An 18,301-nucleotide genomic window follows, 5' to 3' on the forward strand; every position below is an offset into this window, starting at 1 on the left:
TGAAGCTAGAAAAGTACGGAATTCCTCTTCATTCATATTCACGGTGTGTCGAGTAGTCGGTGCCATTTCCTTCAAAATAGTCAAATGGAACAAGTTAATCATACAGAATATTAAGAGTAGTTAATAGTATTTCGTAGCATAATATGAACTCATTTATAAAAGCTTTTTCTTCATATTAGCGTTTTATAAGTTTAAATTCGGGTAGTACCTACCCGTTAGGTTCATACTTAGTAGCTAATATACAATTCAACTACTACAATTCTATATGAAAAACTGATTATAATAATATTTCGCGTTCAAACTTTTACACAATATTTTACAAACTTACAATACCGCTTATTTTACATATAGCATGAAATATAGCACACAATAAATTTGATACAAGATGGTTGTGAAGATAATTCTAGCTAGTACACAAGTCGTTCAGTCAAGGCAATAAAGACACGTAATTCATACGTCCAGAAACAAGTCATGCATTCTGGTTTTACTAGGATTACTTCCCATCCTTGGTCTTGTGGAACATAACCGTTATGGCCGTTGATAAGACAGCGTGTTGTAACGTCGTCAAAGGGACGAGGGTTACGTAATGTCCAACAGTCCCGTAACAATCTAAAAACCTCATTTCTTACCCCAATTACCGACTCCGTCACTTGTGGGAACGTTTTGTTTAATAGTTGTAGCCCGATGTTCTTATTCTCACTTTGGTGAGAAGCGAACATTACTAATCCGTAAGCATAACATGCTTCTTTATGTTGCATGTTAGCCGCTTTTTCTAAATCACGAAGTCCAATATTCGGATATATTGAGTCAAAATAATTTCTTAACCCATTGCGTAAAATAGCATTTGGGTTCCCCGCAATATATGCGTCAAAGTAAACACATCGTAACTTATGGATTTCCCAATGTGATATCCTCCATCTTTCGAACAAAAGCCTTTTATAAACCAAGGCATTCTTGGAACGTTCTTCGAATGTCTTACAAACTGATCTCGCCTTAAATAGTTGTGCCGAAGAATTCTGACCGACTCTAGACAAGATTTCATCAATCATGTCTCCGGGTAGGTCTCTTAAAATATTGGGTTGTCTATCCATTTTGTGTTTTTATACTATAAAATAGACAAGAGTTAGATTCATAAAAAAAATACTTATTAATACAAGCAATTTTTACATATATCATAAAGCATAAGCACACTATATTACATATATTACACCACACGAATACAACTATCTTATTCCGACTCGCTTGTTTCTTCTTCTTCGGTTTTGGTTCTTTTTGCCAAGTTTCTAGGGATATATGATGTTCCCCTAATACGAGCCGTCGTTTTCCACATTGGTTTAGAAAATCCTGGTGGTTTAGAGGTTCCCGGGTCATTGTTACAACTTAAGGACTTCGGGGGTTGACGATACATATAAAGTTCATCGGGGTTGGAATTCGATTTCTTTATTTTTATGCCCTTTCCCTTATTATTTTCTTTTGCCTTTTTAAATTCAGTTGGGGTAATTTCTATAACATCATCGGAATTCTCGTCGGAAGCTCTTAATAATCACCTGAGAATAAACATGCTTAAAACGTCAACAAAAATGTTGGTGAGTTATAGGTTTAACCTATATATATCAAATCATAATAATAGACCACAAGATTTCATATTTCAATACACATCCCGTACATAGAGATAAAAATCATTCATATGGTGAACACCTGGTAACCGACATTAACAAGATGCATATATAAGAATATCCCCATCATTCCGGGACACCCTTCGGATATGATATAAATTTCGAAGTACTAAAGCATCCGGTACTTTGGATGGGGTTTGTTAGGCCCAATAGATCTATCTTTAGGATTCGCGTCAATTAGGGTGTCTGTTCCCTAATTCTTAGATTACCAGACTTAATAAAAAGGGGCATATTCGATTTCGATAATTCAACCATAGAATGTAGTTTCACGTACTTGTGTCTATTTTGTAAATCATTTATAAAACCTGCATGTATTCTCATCCCAAAAATATTAGATTTTAAAAGTGGGACTATAACTCACTTTCACAGATTTTTACTTCGTCGGGAAGTAAGACTTGGCCACTGGTTGATTCACGAACCTATAACAATATATACATATATATCAAAGTATGTTCAAAATATATTTACAACACTTTTAATATATTTTGATGTTTTAAGTTTATTAAGTCAGCTGTCCTCGTTAGTAACCTACAACTAGTTGTCCACAGTTAGATGTACAGAAATAAATCGATAAATATTATCTTGAATCAATCCAAGACCCAGTGTATACGTATCTCAGTATTGATCACAACTCAAACTATATATATTTTGGAATTAACCCCAACCCTGTATAGCTAACTCCAACATTCACATATAGAGTGTCTATGGTTGTTCCGAAATATATATAGATGTGTCGACATGATAGGTTGAAACATTGTATACGTGTCTATGGTATCTCAAGATTACATAATATACAATACAAGTTGATTAAGTTATGGTTGGAATAGATTTGTTACCAATTTTCACGTAGCTAAAATGAGAAAAATTATCCAATCTTGTTTTACCCATAACTTCTTCATTTTAAATCCGTTTTGAGTGAATCAAATTGCTATGGTTTCATATTGAACTCTATTTTATGAATCTAAACAGAAAAAGTATAGGTTTATAGTCAGAAAAATAAGTTACAAGTCGTTTTTGTAAAGGTAGTCATTTCAGTCGAAAGAACGACGTCTAGATGACCATTTTAGAAAACATACTTTCACTTTGAGTTTAACCATAATTTTTGGATATAGTTTCATGTTCATAATAAAAATCATTTTCTCAAAATAACAACTTTTAAATCAAAGTTTATCATAGTTTTTAATTAACTAACCCAAAACAGCCCGCGGTGTTACTACGACGGCGTAAATCCGGTTTTACGGTGTTTTTCGTGTTTCCAGGTTTTAAATCATTAAGTTAGCATATCATATAGATATAGAAAATGTGTTTAGTTGATTTTAAAAGTCAAGTTAGAAGGATTAACTTTTGTTTGCGAACAAGTTTAGAATTAACTAAACTATGTTCTAGTGATTACAAGTTTAAACCTTCGAATAAGATAGCTTTATATGTATGAATCGAATGATGTTATGAACATCATTACTACCTTAAGTTCCTTGGATAAACCTACTGGAAAAGGGAAAAATGGATCTAGCTTCAACGGATCCTTGGATGGCTCGAAGTTCTTGAAGCAGAATCATGACACGAAAACAAGTTCAAGTAAGATCATCACTTGAAATAAGATTGTTATAGTTATAGAAATTGAACCAAAGTTTGAATATGATTATTACCTTGTATTAGAATGATAACCTACTGTAAGAAACAAAGATTTCTTGAGGTTGGATGATCACCTTACAAGATTGGAAGTGAGCTAGCAAACTTGAAAGTACTCTTGATTTTATGTAACTAGAACTTGTAGAATATATGAAGAACACTTAGAACTTGAAGATAGAACTTGAGAGAGATTAATTAGATGAAGAAAATTGAAGAATGAAAGTGTTTGTAGGTGTTTTTGGTCGTTGGTGTATGGATTAGATATAAAGGATATGTAATTTTGTTTTCATGTAAATAAGTCATGAATGATTACTCATATTTTTTGTAATTTTATGAGATATTTCATGCTAGTTGCCAAATGATGGTTCCCACATGTGTTAGGTGACTCACATGGGCTGCTAAGAGCTGATCATTGGAGTGTATATACCAATAGTACATACATCTAAAAGCTGTGTATTGTACGAGTACGAATACGGGTGCATACGAGTAGAATTGTTGATGAAACTGAACGAGGATGTAATTGTAAGCATTTTTGTTAAGTAGAAGTATTTTGATAAGTGTATTGAAGTCTTTCAAAAGTGTATAAATACATATTAAAACACTACATGTATATACATTTTAACTGAGTCGTTAAGTCATCGTTGGTCGTTACATGTAAGTGTTGTTTTTAATCCTTTAGGTTAACGATCTTGTTAAATGTTGTTAACCCAATGTTTATAATATCAAATGAGATTTTAAATTATTATATTATCATGATATTATCATGTATGAATATCTCTTAATATGATATATATACATTAAATGTCTTTACAACGATAATCGTTACATATATGTCTCGTTTAAAAATCATTAAGTTAGTAGTCTTGTTTTTACATATGTAGTTCATTGTTAATATACTTAATGATATGTTTACTTATCATAGTATCATGTTAACTATATATATATCCATATATATGTCATCATATAGTTTTTACAAGTTTTAACGTTCGTGAATCACCGGTCAACTTGGGTGGTCAATTGTCTATATGAAACATATTTCAATTAATCAAGTCTTAACAAGTTTGATTGCTTAACATGTTGGAAACATTTAATCATGTAAATATCAATCTCAATTAATATATATAAACATGGAAAAGTTCGGGTCACTACATCTTTTGTCGTCATTTGCAACTAAACCAATTGCAATATCTTGACCGGTTGAAGGACCACCCGATGATAACCCCAAGATTTGCCTGTGGGCAGCCTCTTTTCGCACAACAGCATATGCCTCCTCCGCCGTCGGTAACGGCTTTAAACGGAGGAGTTCTCTTTTGATGGCATCATGCTTTTTGTCAAGTGCATTTAAAAATTGAAAAAACTTGTGTTCAGCACGAATTTTGTTGTACCTTGTGATGTCGGCTGCACATTCCATGGGATTTGGATCCTTGATTTCGAGGTCTCCCCAGATTCCTTGCAACCGTATCCAAAGTTCTTCGAGATTCATGTTGCCTTGCTTGATTTTGGTAGCTTTAACATATAAATCATATATTTGTAGCTTGTCACCACCGCTGCTATATGTTGTAATAAGAGCATCCCACAATAGTTTTGCTGTTGAGAAGGATGTTAGGTTGCTAGCAAGATTTGGTTCAATGTTTTGAATCAACCATGAAAAAACGATTAGGTCTTTCTGTTCCCACTGTTCATAAGTTTCATGGTTGTTTTCAGGTGGGTTAGTGGTCAAATGAGCAAGGAGAGCCTTGGATTTGCCTCCAATGGCTACCTTCATCATTCTTGACCATAGAGAATAGTTGGAACTGTTTAAATTCAGGCTAATTTTCAGGTTGTCTGAGATTTTGGGTTGTTGGAAACTCATATTGTTTCTCAACAAGCTAGCAAGTTGACTTGTAAGATCATTGATTTGGCTTGTGTGGGTGGATTGGATAGATGGTGGGCTGCCGCCTTCATTAGGCATGGAAGCCATTTAAATTTTGGTAGATGATTGAGATTTTAAGAGTGTATGCTATGATCCCAGATCAGCAACACTGCTCTGATACCATGTTTTGAATTAAAAAACTGATCTTGAATTGAATTGAAAATATTTGATACAATTGAATTGGTTTTTTTACATGCTGCTGTGAGTGTTTATAAACACCTAAACTACAACAGCTATTTCTACTTTAAGTAGGCTCCATAACACTTTTTGGAACTACTTTTATATAAAAGGAAAAGATGATGTTTTGTGGTCAGATTTGTATCCGTTGGTCCAGCTGCAGATGTCTTCTTGTGAATTACTAATTTGGGAGATGATGAAGTTTGCAGCTTCTGATCCTAAAGTCAAATTACCTAAAAAAGGTAATTTGACCTTGTTGACTTTTGATGCTACATTCTAACATTCCTAATACCTAATTTGAAAGGATGTTTTGAATCACCCCCCATGAAATTTCAGTCACTTAATTCCTAATATTCCTTTTTTTTTTATGGCCAAACAATATATATATATATATATATAAGAAACGCTCCCTAGCAAGACGCTAAGAGAGAAAATATAAAGGAGTAGCGAGCCATAAGTTCCAATTAGAAACTAAGTGACCCCTACTTTCAATCCAACGAAAAGATAACGATCTAATAAAATCAAAAAGACTATTCCTATTACAAAAGGAATCATTAAACACAACACCGTTTCGAAATCGCCACAACGCCCACAGTAAAGTAACCACGGATGCAATAATTCTCTTCTTCTGAACACTAGTTAATTGGATGCCTTCAATCCAAACAATAAACGTGTCCCATGACGAGAATGACCTTTAATTCCTAATATTCCTGACTCAAAACATTTATATTTATATTGATAAACATAAAATCAATGTGAACAATAACCTTCAAATCATTATCTTCAAAAGGCTTTCAATAACTTAAATATATACTCAACCTCACATTTATATTGATAAAAGGCTTTCAAATCATTAACTTAAAATCCATCTATATGAACATAAAATCATTAACTTCAAAATCGAAGTAAATTCACATTTATACTGACACAAAGGCTTTCAAATCCAAATGAACGATCGAAAGGCACGATAAATAAAGATCCAGTAATTTGAAGTTTGAAACAATGAGATCGACTTACTCAGCCTTGAGAGAACGATGGTGATTTCAGACCACAGTATTGTACGGTTTTCAAGGGATGGTGAGTGCAAGGGTTTATTGTTAGTGAGTTTAGGTAATAGGATTGATAATGCCCTCATCCTCTCTAAACAGTGTACTCCTCCTCCATTCACTTTCAACACCGGTCACTTTCACGTTGTTGTATGTAATGATGCTAGTGAATAGTTTGCCACAATGAAAGTGGATCAGAAGTCGCCCAAAGTGTATTTAAAAGTCATATAACTCGTTTTACTCAAGAATAAGGTATTAGATTATTATTAAAATAGTGCATCCAACAGCCTCATCCATTTCAACCGGCACAAACGAACGATTTTGTCCCACTACTCAATCTTTCGTATATAATTCCTGTTTCACGAATATTCCAGCTTGATGTCATTTTCCTCTACCTTTTCCCCTGTGGTAACATATCAATTACAATATTTCAGTGATCCATATGATCATATGCAATTTGTAATCGGCATTTTAAAAAATTTATGACATTCTGCGAAATGACACTAATAGTTTCAGTTGATGAGTTGATGGTAGTTTAAAGACAAACATCTCATATGAATATCACATGAAGTTTTCTTGCAAAGAGTACTGCAGAAAGCGGGAGCTTTGATACCTTTAACGAGAGATCTTGAAAACTTCAGTTTGGGTTGTGTTTTATTACGGTTCTATTGAGTTATAACATTGAGCCAAATTGGATCAAATGATTATAACAGTAATTTTACGTTAGCAAATTACATTGTTAATTTAATCCCGTTTGAGGTGCCAACAGTTGATAATTCAATGGCCACTTTAAATTGACCAAATCACATCCATCTGATTATGGTTTTATTCTTTGAACCTACCACTAATGTTATCTAATCTTGTGGGATTTTTTTCCCTTTCTTCTCTTGCAGAGGTTAATGAGGGCGTATCATTTCATAAAAGCAGAAAAATAAGGTTGTAGATTGCAACGAAAGTATTAAAGCTATCGCTCGTATTCATTCTTTTGTTGTCCTTTTGACATTCTCTGATACATACTACTGATATAGAGATTCTTGAGATGGGCAACACATACGTACAATAACAAATAACAAGATATAAGCAGAGGTGGTAAAATGTTCCTGTAATATTAATCGTGATACATGAGTCAAATCTTCATATCGTGCTTGATTCTTCTTCGTTCTCTTTGATTTTTCTTGGTGAGTTCGATTTTTCTTTCTATCTTTTTGGTTATTATCTGGTTCCCGTCGTTGGTTTTTTTCTGGTCATGGGTAAATCATCGGGTGGGAAGAAGAAGAAGAAACATGTTCAATCGGCTCCTAGGGTTTTGAGGAATAGCAAAATTGGCGTTACTGATGTCGATAATCAATCCGGAAATAGTCAAAACGAAACATTGGTACCGCCGAAAAACTCCCAGGTTAATAACCTTGATGCGAATTTTGATGATCAAGGGGTGAAGGATAATAGAAGTGTGTATTCAGGTGAATCTATTGTTGATCATAATGTTGAGTCACCTAGGGTTACTCATGTTCCTGGTAGTGACAATCGTTGTGATCAATCACCTAGGGTTTCCCCTATAGTGACAGAAAAGGGGACCTATTTTACCCTAGGCACTGAACATGTCACAGGTATGGAATTTAAGACTACTTCTGTGAATTTGAATATGAATGATGATACTAATGTCCAGACAGCAAAAAAGGATCCTTTGATGTCTTATTTTCATGGTGCTTCCAATTCTGTTAAGAAACCAAAGATAAACTTTCGTCTTTTGGAATCGAATACTAAGTTGGAAGAGGGGATAGATGTAGAACTGCCATTATCTTCAGTTATGGAGGCTACTGCGAGGTATTCTAATACTTTGTACGGATATTTTCTTGGCAAGAGACTTGCTTTTCCAGTGGTGCAACATTATGTTTTGAATGCATGGAAGAAGTTTGGGATTGAGAAAGCAATGATGAACGCCAAGGGTTTTTACTTCTTTAAGTTCTTCTCTGAATCTGGTATGATTGACGTGTTAAAGCATGGTCCATGGATGATTCGAACGGTCCCTATTATTCTTAATAAATGGTCGCCTAATGTGTCGTTGACGAAAGAAGATTTGACTAAGATTCCCGTATGGTTAAAGCTTTATGATGTTCCTTTAACTGGGTTCACTGAAGATGGTTTTAAGTGCCATTGCCTCTAAGATTGGAAGACCTATGTTGCTAGACTCTTATACGAGCACAATGTGTGCAGAATCATAGGGAAGGCCGAACTTTTCTCGTGCCATGGTGGAAGTGGATGCCAAATCTGACTTAAAGGAAAAGCTAAATGTGGCTACTCCGAACATTGAGGGAAGAGGTAAAACTATTGATGTGGTTACGGTTGAATATGAGTGGAAACTTCCACGATGTTCGTGTTGTAAGGTATTCAGTCATAAAGATGTTCAATGCCCGAAGTCGGTTCAGGTAAAGGAAGTGTAAGCGCCTAAGACTGATGATGGTTTCAAGCTGTTCTATAAGTGTAAATCTAAAGGTATAAATGTTGGGAACCATAAACAGCCACTTGTTGAAGCTTTTGTGGTTGGAAAACAAAAACAAAATGTGATCTATAGGGTCAAACAACCTGATGCAATTAAGAAAGTAGATACAAATAAATCGGGTGAACTGAGTGGGCTGAAAAACAAAGACGAAATGGATTCAAAAGAGATTCACTTGGAAAATGCCTTTGTTGCCTTAAATAACATTGATGAGGATCCTCCCGCGGCTAAGACAATCGAGTTGAACCTTATTGATGAAGATAGTGATGTTGATCCAGATTTGAATGATACGGCTCAATTTATGGCTCAAGGATTATCTGAGGGGGTAAGCACTCCCGATGTCACAGGTATCAAATGATTAGTTTTGCTTCATGGAATATCAGGGGTTTGAACCGCATCCCAAAACAAAATGAGGTTCATGAAGTGGTTACGGGTAATAATCTTTGCATTTGTGCTATTTTGGAATCCCATGTTGTTAGTAAGAAGTTAAACAAATATTTGTTCGACTATGTTTCCTCACTGGAGCTGGAGTTTTAATAGTAGCTCATGTGAGTGTGGCACTAGGATAATCTTGGGGTGGGATCCTGATATTGTTTAAGTGGTGATTATTGCTTCTTCTTGAATGGCCAAGAGTCGGTGACTGTAACTCTGGTTACTTTCACAAGGTGATCAAAGGTAGAATGCACCATAGTCGAATTCAGGCGTTGATAGATGGTAACAGTTGTATCATTGAGGGTCTAGCTGTCCCGAATATGATTGTTGCTCACTATGAGAATTTTCTTGGTACGGCTAATGTTTGCTCTCCTATATCACAGCCTGCTTCCCTATTTACTAATCAGTTATCTGTTGATGTGGCAAACCATATGGTTCATTCAATTATGGCTACTGAGATCAAGGATGTGATATTTGATATTGGAGAAATTAAATCCCCGGGTCCTGATGGCTACACTTCTGCTTTCTTTAAGAACTCGTGGGAGATTGTTGGTTCTGATGTGGTTGTTGCGGTTGCAGACTTCTTTAATAATGGTCAGCTTCTTACTAAATTAAATCATACTATTATTGCCTTATTGCCGAAAGTTGCAACCCTGGCGAAGGTTACAGGTTACAGGTTACAGGCTGATCTCCTGCTGTAACGTTATTTATAAATGTATCAGTAAAATTATCACTAATCGCATTAAATCGAGTCTGGATCTGATGGTAAGTGATAACCAGCCAGCTTTTATTCCGGGTCAGCGAATATCGGATAATATTTTGCTCACCCAGGAGCTCATGAAGAATTATCATCTTGATAGAGGTATTCCGCATTGTGCCACGGTTTTTTCAATGGGGAGCTCCATGGTTTTTTCAAAGGTAAACGGGGTTTGAGACAAGGAGACCCGATTTCTCCTTATCTTTTTACTCTTATTGTGGAGGTGCTCTCGTTGACGTTAAAACAGAATATTAGCCGGGCATGTGACTTTCAGTACCATCCTAAATGTAGTAAGCAGCACATTGTAAATCTTTGCTTTGCTGATGACTTGTTCTTATTCTCGCATGCTGATATCGACTCTATTCGTATTATTTCCGATGCCCTTGAGGAATTTAAATCTTGTTCGGGGTTGGTGGGGATTATCACCAAAATGCCCAAATATTTTAGTCCCCTTGCACCAGAGCCCAAAAGAAAAAAAATTTTGACAAAATGCCCTCGCAAGGCGCAAGGTACCTTGCTGAAATGTCCCGTTCTTATTGATTAAAAACGTTCCATATTAATTGATTTCGTTGCGAGGTTTTGACCTCTATATGAGACGTTTTTCAAAGACTGCATTCATTTTAAAACAAACCATAACCTTTATTTCATCAATAAAGGTTTAAAAAGCTTTACGTAGATTATCAAATAATGATAATCTAAAATATCCTGTTTACACACGACCATTACATAATGGTTTACAATACAAATATGTTACAACAAAATAAGTTTCTTGAATGCAGTTTTTACACAATATCATACAAGCATGGACTCCAAATCTCGTCCTTATTTAAGTATGCGACAGCGGAAGCTCTTAATAATCACCTGAGAATAAACATGCTTAAAACGTCAACAAAAATGTTGGTGAGTTATAGGTTTAACCTATATATATCAAATCGTAACAATAGACCACAAGATTTCATATTTCAATACACATCCCATACATAGAGATAAAAATCATTCATATGGTGAACACCTGGTAACCGACATTAACAAGATGCATATATAAGAATATCCCCATCATTCCGGGACACCCTTCGGATATGATATAAATTTCGAAGTACTAAAGCATCCGGTACTTTGGATGGGGTTTGTTAGGCCCAATAGATCTATCTTTAGGATTCGCTTCAATTAGAGTGTCTGTTCCCTAATTCTTAGATTACCAGACTTAATAAAAAGGGGCATATTCGATTTCGATAATTCAACCATAGAATGTAGTTTCACGTACTTGTGTCTATTTTGTAAATCATTTATAAAACCTGCATGTATTCTCATCCCAAAATATTAGATTTTAAAAGTGGGACTATAACTCACTTTCAAAGATTTTTACTTCGTCGGAAAGTAAGACTTGGCCACTGGTTGATTCACGAACCTATAACAATATATACATATATATCAAAGTATGTTCAAAATATATTTACAACACTTTTAATATATTTTGATGTTTTAAGTTTATTAAGTCAGCTGTCCTCGTTAGTAACCTACAACTACTTGTCCACAGTTAGATATACAGAAATAAATCGATAAATATTATCTTGAATCAATCCACGACCCAGTGTATACGTATCTCAGTATTGATCACAACTCAAACTATACATATTTTGGAATCAACCTCAACCCTGTATAGCTAACTCCAACATTCACATATAGAGTGTCTATGGTTGTTCCGAAATATATATAGATGTGTCGACATGATAGGTCAAAACATTGTATACGTGTCTATGGTATCTCAAGATTACATAATATACAATACAAGTTGATTAAGTTATGGTTGGAATAGATTTGTTACCAATTTTCACGTAGCTAAAATGAGAAAAATTATCCAATCTTGTTTTACCCATAACTTCTTCATTTTAAATCCGTTTTGAGTGAATCAAATTGCTATGGTTTCATATTGAACTCTATTTTATGAATCTAAACAGAAAAAGTATAGGTTTATAGTCGAAAAAATAAGTTACAAGTCGTTTTTGTAAAGGTAGTCATTTCAGTCGAAAGAACGACGTCTAGATGACCATTTTAGAAAACATACTTCCACTTTGAGTTTAACCATAATTTTTGGATATAGTTTCATGTTCATAATAAAAATCATTTTCTCAGAATAACAACTTTTAAATCAAAGTTTATCATAGTTTTTAATTAACTAACCCAAAACAGCCCGCGGTGTTACTACGACGGCGTAAAACCGGTTTTACGGTGTTTTTCGTGTTTTCAGGTTTTAAATCATTAAGTTAGCATATCATATAGATATAGAACATGTGTTTAGTTAATTTTAAAAGTCAAGTTAGAAGGATTAACTTTTGTTTGCGAACAAGTTTAGAATTAACTAAACTATGTTCTAGTGATTACGAATTTAAACCTTCGAATAAGATAGTTTTATATATATGAATCGAATGATGTTATGAACATCATTACTACCTCAAGTTTAGTAGTTAAACCTACTGGAAGTGACAAGAAATGATCTAGCTTCAAAGGATCTTGAATGGCTTGAAAGTTCTTGAAGTAGGATCATGACACAAAAACAAGTTCAAGTAAGATTTTTACTCGAATTAAGATAGTTTATAGTTATAGAAATTGAATCAAAGTTTGAATATGAATATTACCTTGAATAAGAAAGATAACCTACTGTATATAACAAAGGTTTCTTGATCTTAGATGATTACTTGGAATGGATTAGAAAGCTTGGAAGTAAATTAGTAAACTTGAAGGGATTTTTGAAGTGTTCTTGAAGTGTTCTTCCTATAATGATTATAGCTTGATTCTTGAAGTGATTTTTGATGAAGATGATGATTAACTACTGAAAAAATACGTTCATAATAGTGTGTGTGTGTGTTGAGAGAGAATTAGAAAGAGAATTGGAAGTGAAATGGAGTGAATGATGAGTGGTAATTGGTGAGTGGTGAGTGGGGTTAAAAGGAGTTCTAGTTAGTTGACTAGCTCATGGTAGAAGTTAAAATTGATTAGTCATACATGACATAATCAAGAGTGGAATCCCATGCTAGTTCCTATTGGTATATACCCATAGTAAGTACATTTTGAAGCTGTGTATAATACGGGTAAGAATACGACTAGAATTCTTGATGAAAGAAAAGAATGGGAAAGTAACTGTAACCATTTTCGTTAAGTATGAGTGTTTTGATATATTTCTTGAAGTCTTCCAAAAGTATTTTAATACATCTAAATACACTACATGTATATACATTTTAACTGAGTCGTTAAGTCATCGTTAGTCGTTACATGTAAGTGTTGTTTTGAAACCTTTAAGTTAACGATCTCAATTAATGTTGTTAACCCATTGTTTATTATATCTAATGAGATGTTAAATTATTATATTATCATGATATTATGATATATTAATATATCTTAATATGATATATATACATTTAAATGTCGTTACAACGATAATCGTTACATATATGTCTCGTTTCGAAATCCATAAGTTAGTAGTCTTGTTTATATGTATATAACTCATTGTTAATATACTTATGGAGATACTTACTTATCATAATCTCATGTTAACCATATGTATATCCATATATATATCGTCATGTCGTTTTTACAAGTTTTAACGTTCGTGAATCGCCGGTCAACTTGGGTGGTCAATTGTCTATATGAAACATATTTCAATTAATCAAGTCTTAACAAGTTTGATTGCTTAACATGTTGAAAACATTTAATCATGTAAATATCAATCTCAATTAATATATATATAAACATGTAAAAGTTCGGGTCACTACAGTACCTACCCGTTAAATAAATTTCGTCCCGAAATTTTAAGCTGTTGAAGGTGTTGACGAATCTTCTGGAAATAGATGCGGGTATTTCTTCTTCATCTGATATTCACGCTCCCAGGTGAACTCGGGTCCTCTACAAGCATTCCATCGAACCTTAACAATTGGTATCTTGTTTTGCTTAAGTCTTTTAACCTCACGATCCATTATTTCGACGGGTTCTTCGATGAATTGAAGTTTTTCGTTGATTTGGATTTCATCTAACGGAATAGTGAGATCTTCTTTAGCAAAACATTTCTTCAAATTCGAGACGTGGAAAGTGTTATGTACAGCCGCGAGTTGTTGAGGTAACTCAAGTCGGTAAGCTACTGGTCCGACACGATCAATAATCTTGAATGGTCCAATATACCTTGGATTTAATTTCCCTCGTTTACCAAATCGAACAACGCCTTTCCAAGGTGCAACTTTAAGCATGACCATCTCTCCAATTTCAAATTCTATATCTTTTCTTTTAATGTCAGCGTAGCTCTTTTGTCGACTTTGGGCGGTTTTCAACCGTTGTTGAATTTGGATGATCTTCTCGGTAGTTTCTTGTATAATCTCTGAACCCGTAATCTGTCTATCCCCCACTTCACTCCAACAAATCGGAGACCTGCACTTTCTATCATAAAGTGCTTCAAACGGTGCCATCTCAATGCTTGAATGGTAGATGTTGTTGTAGGAAAATTCTGCTAACGGTAGATGTCGATCCCAACTGTTTCCGAAATCAATAACACATGCTCGTAGCATGTCTTCAAGCGTTTGTATTGTCCTTTCGCTCTGCCCATCAGTTTGTGGATGATAGGCAGTACTCATGTCTAGACGAGTTCCTAATGCTTGCTGTAATGTCTGCCAGAATCTTGAAATAAATCTGCCATCCCTATCAGAGATAATAGAGATTGGTATTCCATGTCTGGAGACGACTTCCTTCAAATACAGTCATGCTAACTTCTCCATCTTGTCATCTTCTCTTATTGGTAGGAAGTGTGCTGATTTGGTGAGACGATCAACTATTACCCAGATAGTATCAAAACCACTTGCAGTCCTTGGCAATTTAGTGATGAAATCCATGGTAATGTTTTCCCATTTCCATTCCGGGATTTCGGGTTATTGAAGTAGACCTGATGGTTTCTGATGCTCAGCTCTGACCTTAGAACACGTCAAACATTCTCCTACGTATTTAGCAACATCGGCTTTCATACCCGGCCACCAAAAATGTTTCTTGAGATCCTTGTACATCTTCCCCGTTCCAGGATGTATTGAGTATCTGGTTTTATGAGCTTCTCTAAGTACCATTTCTCTCATCTCTCCAAATTTTGGTACCCAAATCCTTTCAGCCCTATACCGGGTTCCGTCTTCCCGAATATTAAGATGCTTCTCCGATCCTTTGGGTATTTCATCCTTTAAATTTCCCTCTTTTAAAACTCCTTGTTGTGCCTCCTTTATTTGAGTAGTAATGTTATTATGAATCATTATATTCATAGATTTTACTCGAATGGGTTCTCTGTCCTTCCTGCTCAAGGCATCGGCTACCACATTTGCCTTCCCCGGGTGGTAACGAATCTCAAAGTTGTAATCATTCAATAATTCAATCCACCTACGCTGCCTCATATTCAGTTGTTTCTGATTAAATATGTGTTGAAGACTTTTGTGGTCGGTATATATAATACTTTTGACCCCATATAAGTAGTGCCTCCAAGTCTTTAATGCAAAAACAACCGCGCCTAATTCCAAATCATGCGTCGTATAATTTTGTTCGTGAATCTTCAATTGTCTAGACGCATAAGCAATCACCTTCGTTCGTTGCATTAATACACAACCGAGACCTTGCTTTGATGCATCACAATAAATCACAAAATCATCATTCCCTTCAGGCAATGACAATATAGGTGTCGTAGTTAGCTTTTTCTTCAATAACTGAAACGCTTTCTCTTGTTCATCATTCCATTCAAATTTCTTCCCTTTATGCGTTAATGCAGTCAAGGGTTTTGCTATTCTGGAAAAGTCTTGGATGAACCTTCTGTAGTAACCAGCTAGTCCTAAAAACTGGCGTATGTGTTTCGGAGTTTTCGAGGTTTCCCACTTTTCAACAGTTTCTATCTTTGCCGGATCCACCTTAATACCTTCTTTGTTCACTATGTGACCGAGGAATTGAACTTCTTCCAACCAAAATGCATACTTTGAAAACTTAGTGTACAATTCTTCCTTCCTCAATACTTCTAACACCTTTCTCAAATGTTCACCGTGTTCTTGGTCATTCTTTGAGTAAATAAGTATGTCATCAATGAAAACAATGACAAACTTGTCAAGGTATGGTCCACACACTCGGTTTATAAGGTCCATGAACACAGCTGGTGCATTAGTTAAACCAAACGGCATGACCATAAACTCGTAATGACCGTAACGTGTTCTGAAAGCAGTCTTTGGAATATCATCTTCTTTCACCCGCATTTGATGATACCCGGAACGTAAGTCAATCTTTGAATAAACAGACGAACCTTGTAATTGATCAAATAAGTCATCGATTCTCGGTAGTGGGTAGCGGTTCTTGATGGTAAGTTTGTTCAACTCTCGGTAGTCGATACACAACCTGAATGTACCATCTTTCTTCTTGACAAACAAAACAGGAGCTCCCCACGGTGATGTGCTTGGTCGAATGAAACCATGCTCTAAAAGTTCTTGTAATTAGCTTTGCAGTTCTTTCATCTCGCTGGGTGCGAGTCTGTAAGGAGCACGAGCTATTGGTGCAGCTCCTGGTACAAGATCTATTTGAAATTCAACGGATCGATGTGGGGGTAATCCCGGTAATTCTTTCAAAAATACATCGGGAAATTCTTTTGCAATGGGAACATCATTGATGCTCTTTTCTTCAGTTTGTACTTTTTCGACGTGTGCTAGAACAGCATAGCAACCTTTTCTTATTAGTTTTTGTGCCTTCAAATTACTAATAAGATGTAGCTTCGTGTTGCCCTTTTCTCCGTACACCATTAAGGGTTTTCCTTTTTCTCGTATAATGCGAATTGCATTTTTGTAACAAACGATCTCTGCTTTCACTTCTTTCAACCAGTCCATACCGATTATCACATCAAAACTCCCTAACTCTACTGGTATCAAGTCAATCTTAAATGTTTCGCTAACCAGTTTAATTTCTCGATTTCGACATATATTATCTGCTGAAATTAATTTACCATTTGCTAATTCGAGTAAAAATTTACTATCCAAAGGCGTCAATGGACAACTTAATTTAGCACAAAAATCTCTACTCATATAGCTTCTATCCGCACCCGAATCAAATAAAACGTAAGCAGATTTATTGTCAATAAGAAACGTACCCGTAACAAGCTCCGGGTCTTCCTGTGCCTCTGCCGCATTAATATTGAAAACTCTTCCGCGGCCTTGTCCATTCGTGTTCTCCTGGTTCGGGCAATTTCTAATAATGTGGCCCGGTTTTCCACATTTATAACAAACTACATTGGCATAACTTGCTCCGACACTACTTGCTCCGCCATTACTCGTTCCGACACCATTTGTTCCTTTCGTTCTATTAACCCCTGGTCCGTAGACCTCACACTTCGCCGCGCTATGACCATTTCTTTTACACTTGTTGCAAAATTTGGTGCAGAACCCCGAGTGATACTTTTCACACCTTTGGCATAGCTGCTTCTGATTGTTGTTATTGTTACGGTTATTATTGTTGTTGGGATGATTGTTGTAGTTGATGTTGTTGTTGTTGTTGTTGTTGTTGTTGTTGTTGTTGGGCCGTTTGTTGTAGTTGCGATTGATGTTGCGATTGTTGAGATAATTGTTGCGATTATTGTTGTAATTGCTGTTGTTGTTGTATTGGTGATTCTTATCACTGTTTTCCTCCCACTTTCTTTTGACTTGCTTCACATTGGCCTCTTCAGCAGTCTGTTCTTTAATTCTTTCTTCAATCTGGTTCACTAGTTTGTGAGCCATTCTACATGCCTGTTGTATGGAGGCGGGCTCGTGTGAACTTATATCTTCTTGGATTCTTTCCGGTAATCCTTTCACAAACGCGTCGATCTTCTCTTCCTCATCTTCGAATGCTCCCGGACACAATAGGCACAATTCTGTGAATCGTCTTTCGTACGTGGTAATATCAAATCCTTGGGTTCGTAACCCTCTAAGTTCTGTCTTGAGCTTATTGACCTCGGTTCTGGGACGGTACTTCTCGTTCATCAAGTGCTTGAATGCTGACCACGGTAGTGCGTACGCATCGTCTTGTCCCACTTGCTCTAGATAGTTATTCCACCATGTTAACGCAGAACCTGTGAAGGTATGCGTAGCGTACTTCACTTTGTCCTCTTTAGTACACTTACTTATGGCAAACACCGATTCGACCTTCTCGGTC

General features: G+C 35.6%; 2 protein-coding genes across 2 annotated transcripts in view; one reads left to right on the forward strand and one right to left on the reverse strand.

Moving 5' to 3' along the window:
- LOC139859088 (uncharacterized) overlaps nt 1-5,265 on the reverse strand; it is an 83,383-nt gene extending 78,118 nt beyond the window's left edge. The window contains exon 1 of the mRNA XM_071847899.1: nt 4,455-5,265. Coding sequence (XP_071704000.1) covers nt 4,455-5,265 — 811 coding nt within the window. The remainder of the gene's footprint in view (nt 1-4,454) is intronic.
- A 3,421-nt stretch (nt 5,266-8,686) lies between these two features.
- The window catches only part of LOC139859090 (uncharacterized), a 30,535-nt gene continuing 20,920 nt past the window's right edge, over nt 8,687-18,301 (forward strand). The window contains exons 1-4 of the mRNA XM_071847900.1: nt 8,687-8,866; nt 8,960-9,262; nt 9,603-10,045; nt 10,092-10,287. Of these exons, the coding sequence (XP_071704001.1) occupies nt 8,687-8,866; nt 8,960-9,262; nt 9,603-10,045; nt 10,092-10,287 (1,122 nt within the window). The remainder of the gene's footprint in view (nt 8,867-8,959; nt 9,263-9,602; nt 10,046-10,091; nt 10,288-18,301) is intronic.

This window comes from Rutidosis leptorrhynchoides, chromosome 7 (assembly GCF_046630445.1).
Source record: "Rutidosis leptorrhynchoides isolate AG116_Rl617_1_P2 chromosome 7, CSIRO_AGI_Rlap_v1, whole genome shotgun sequence".
In the NCBI taxonomy this organism is placed as follows: Eukaryota; Viridiplantae; Streptophyta; class Magnoliopsida; order Asterales; family Asteraceae; genus Rutidosis; species Rutidosis leptorrhynchoides.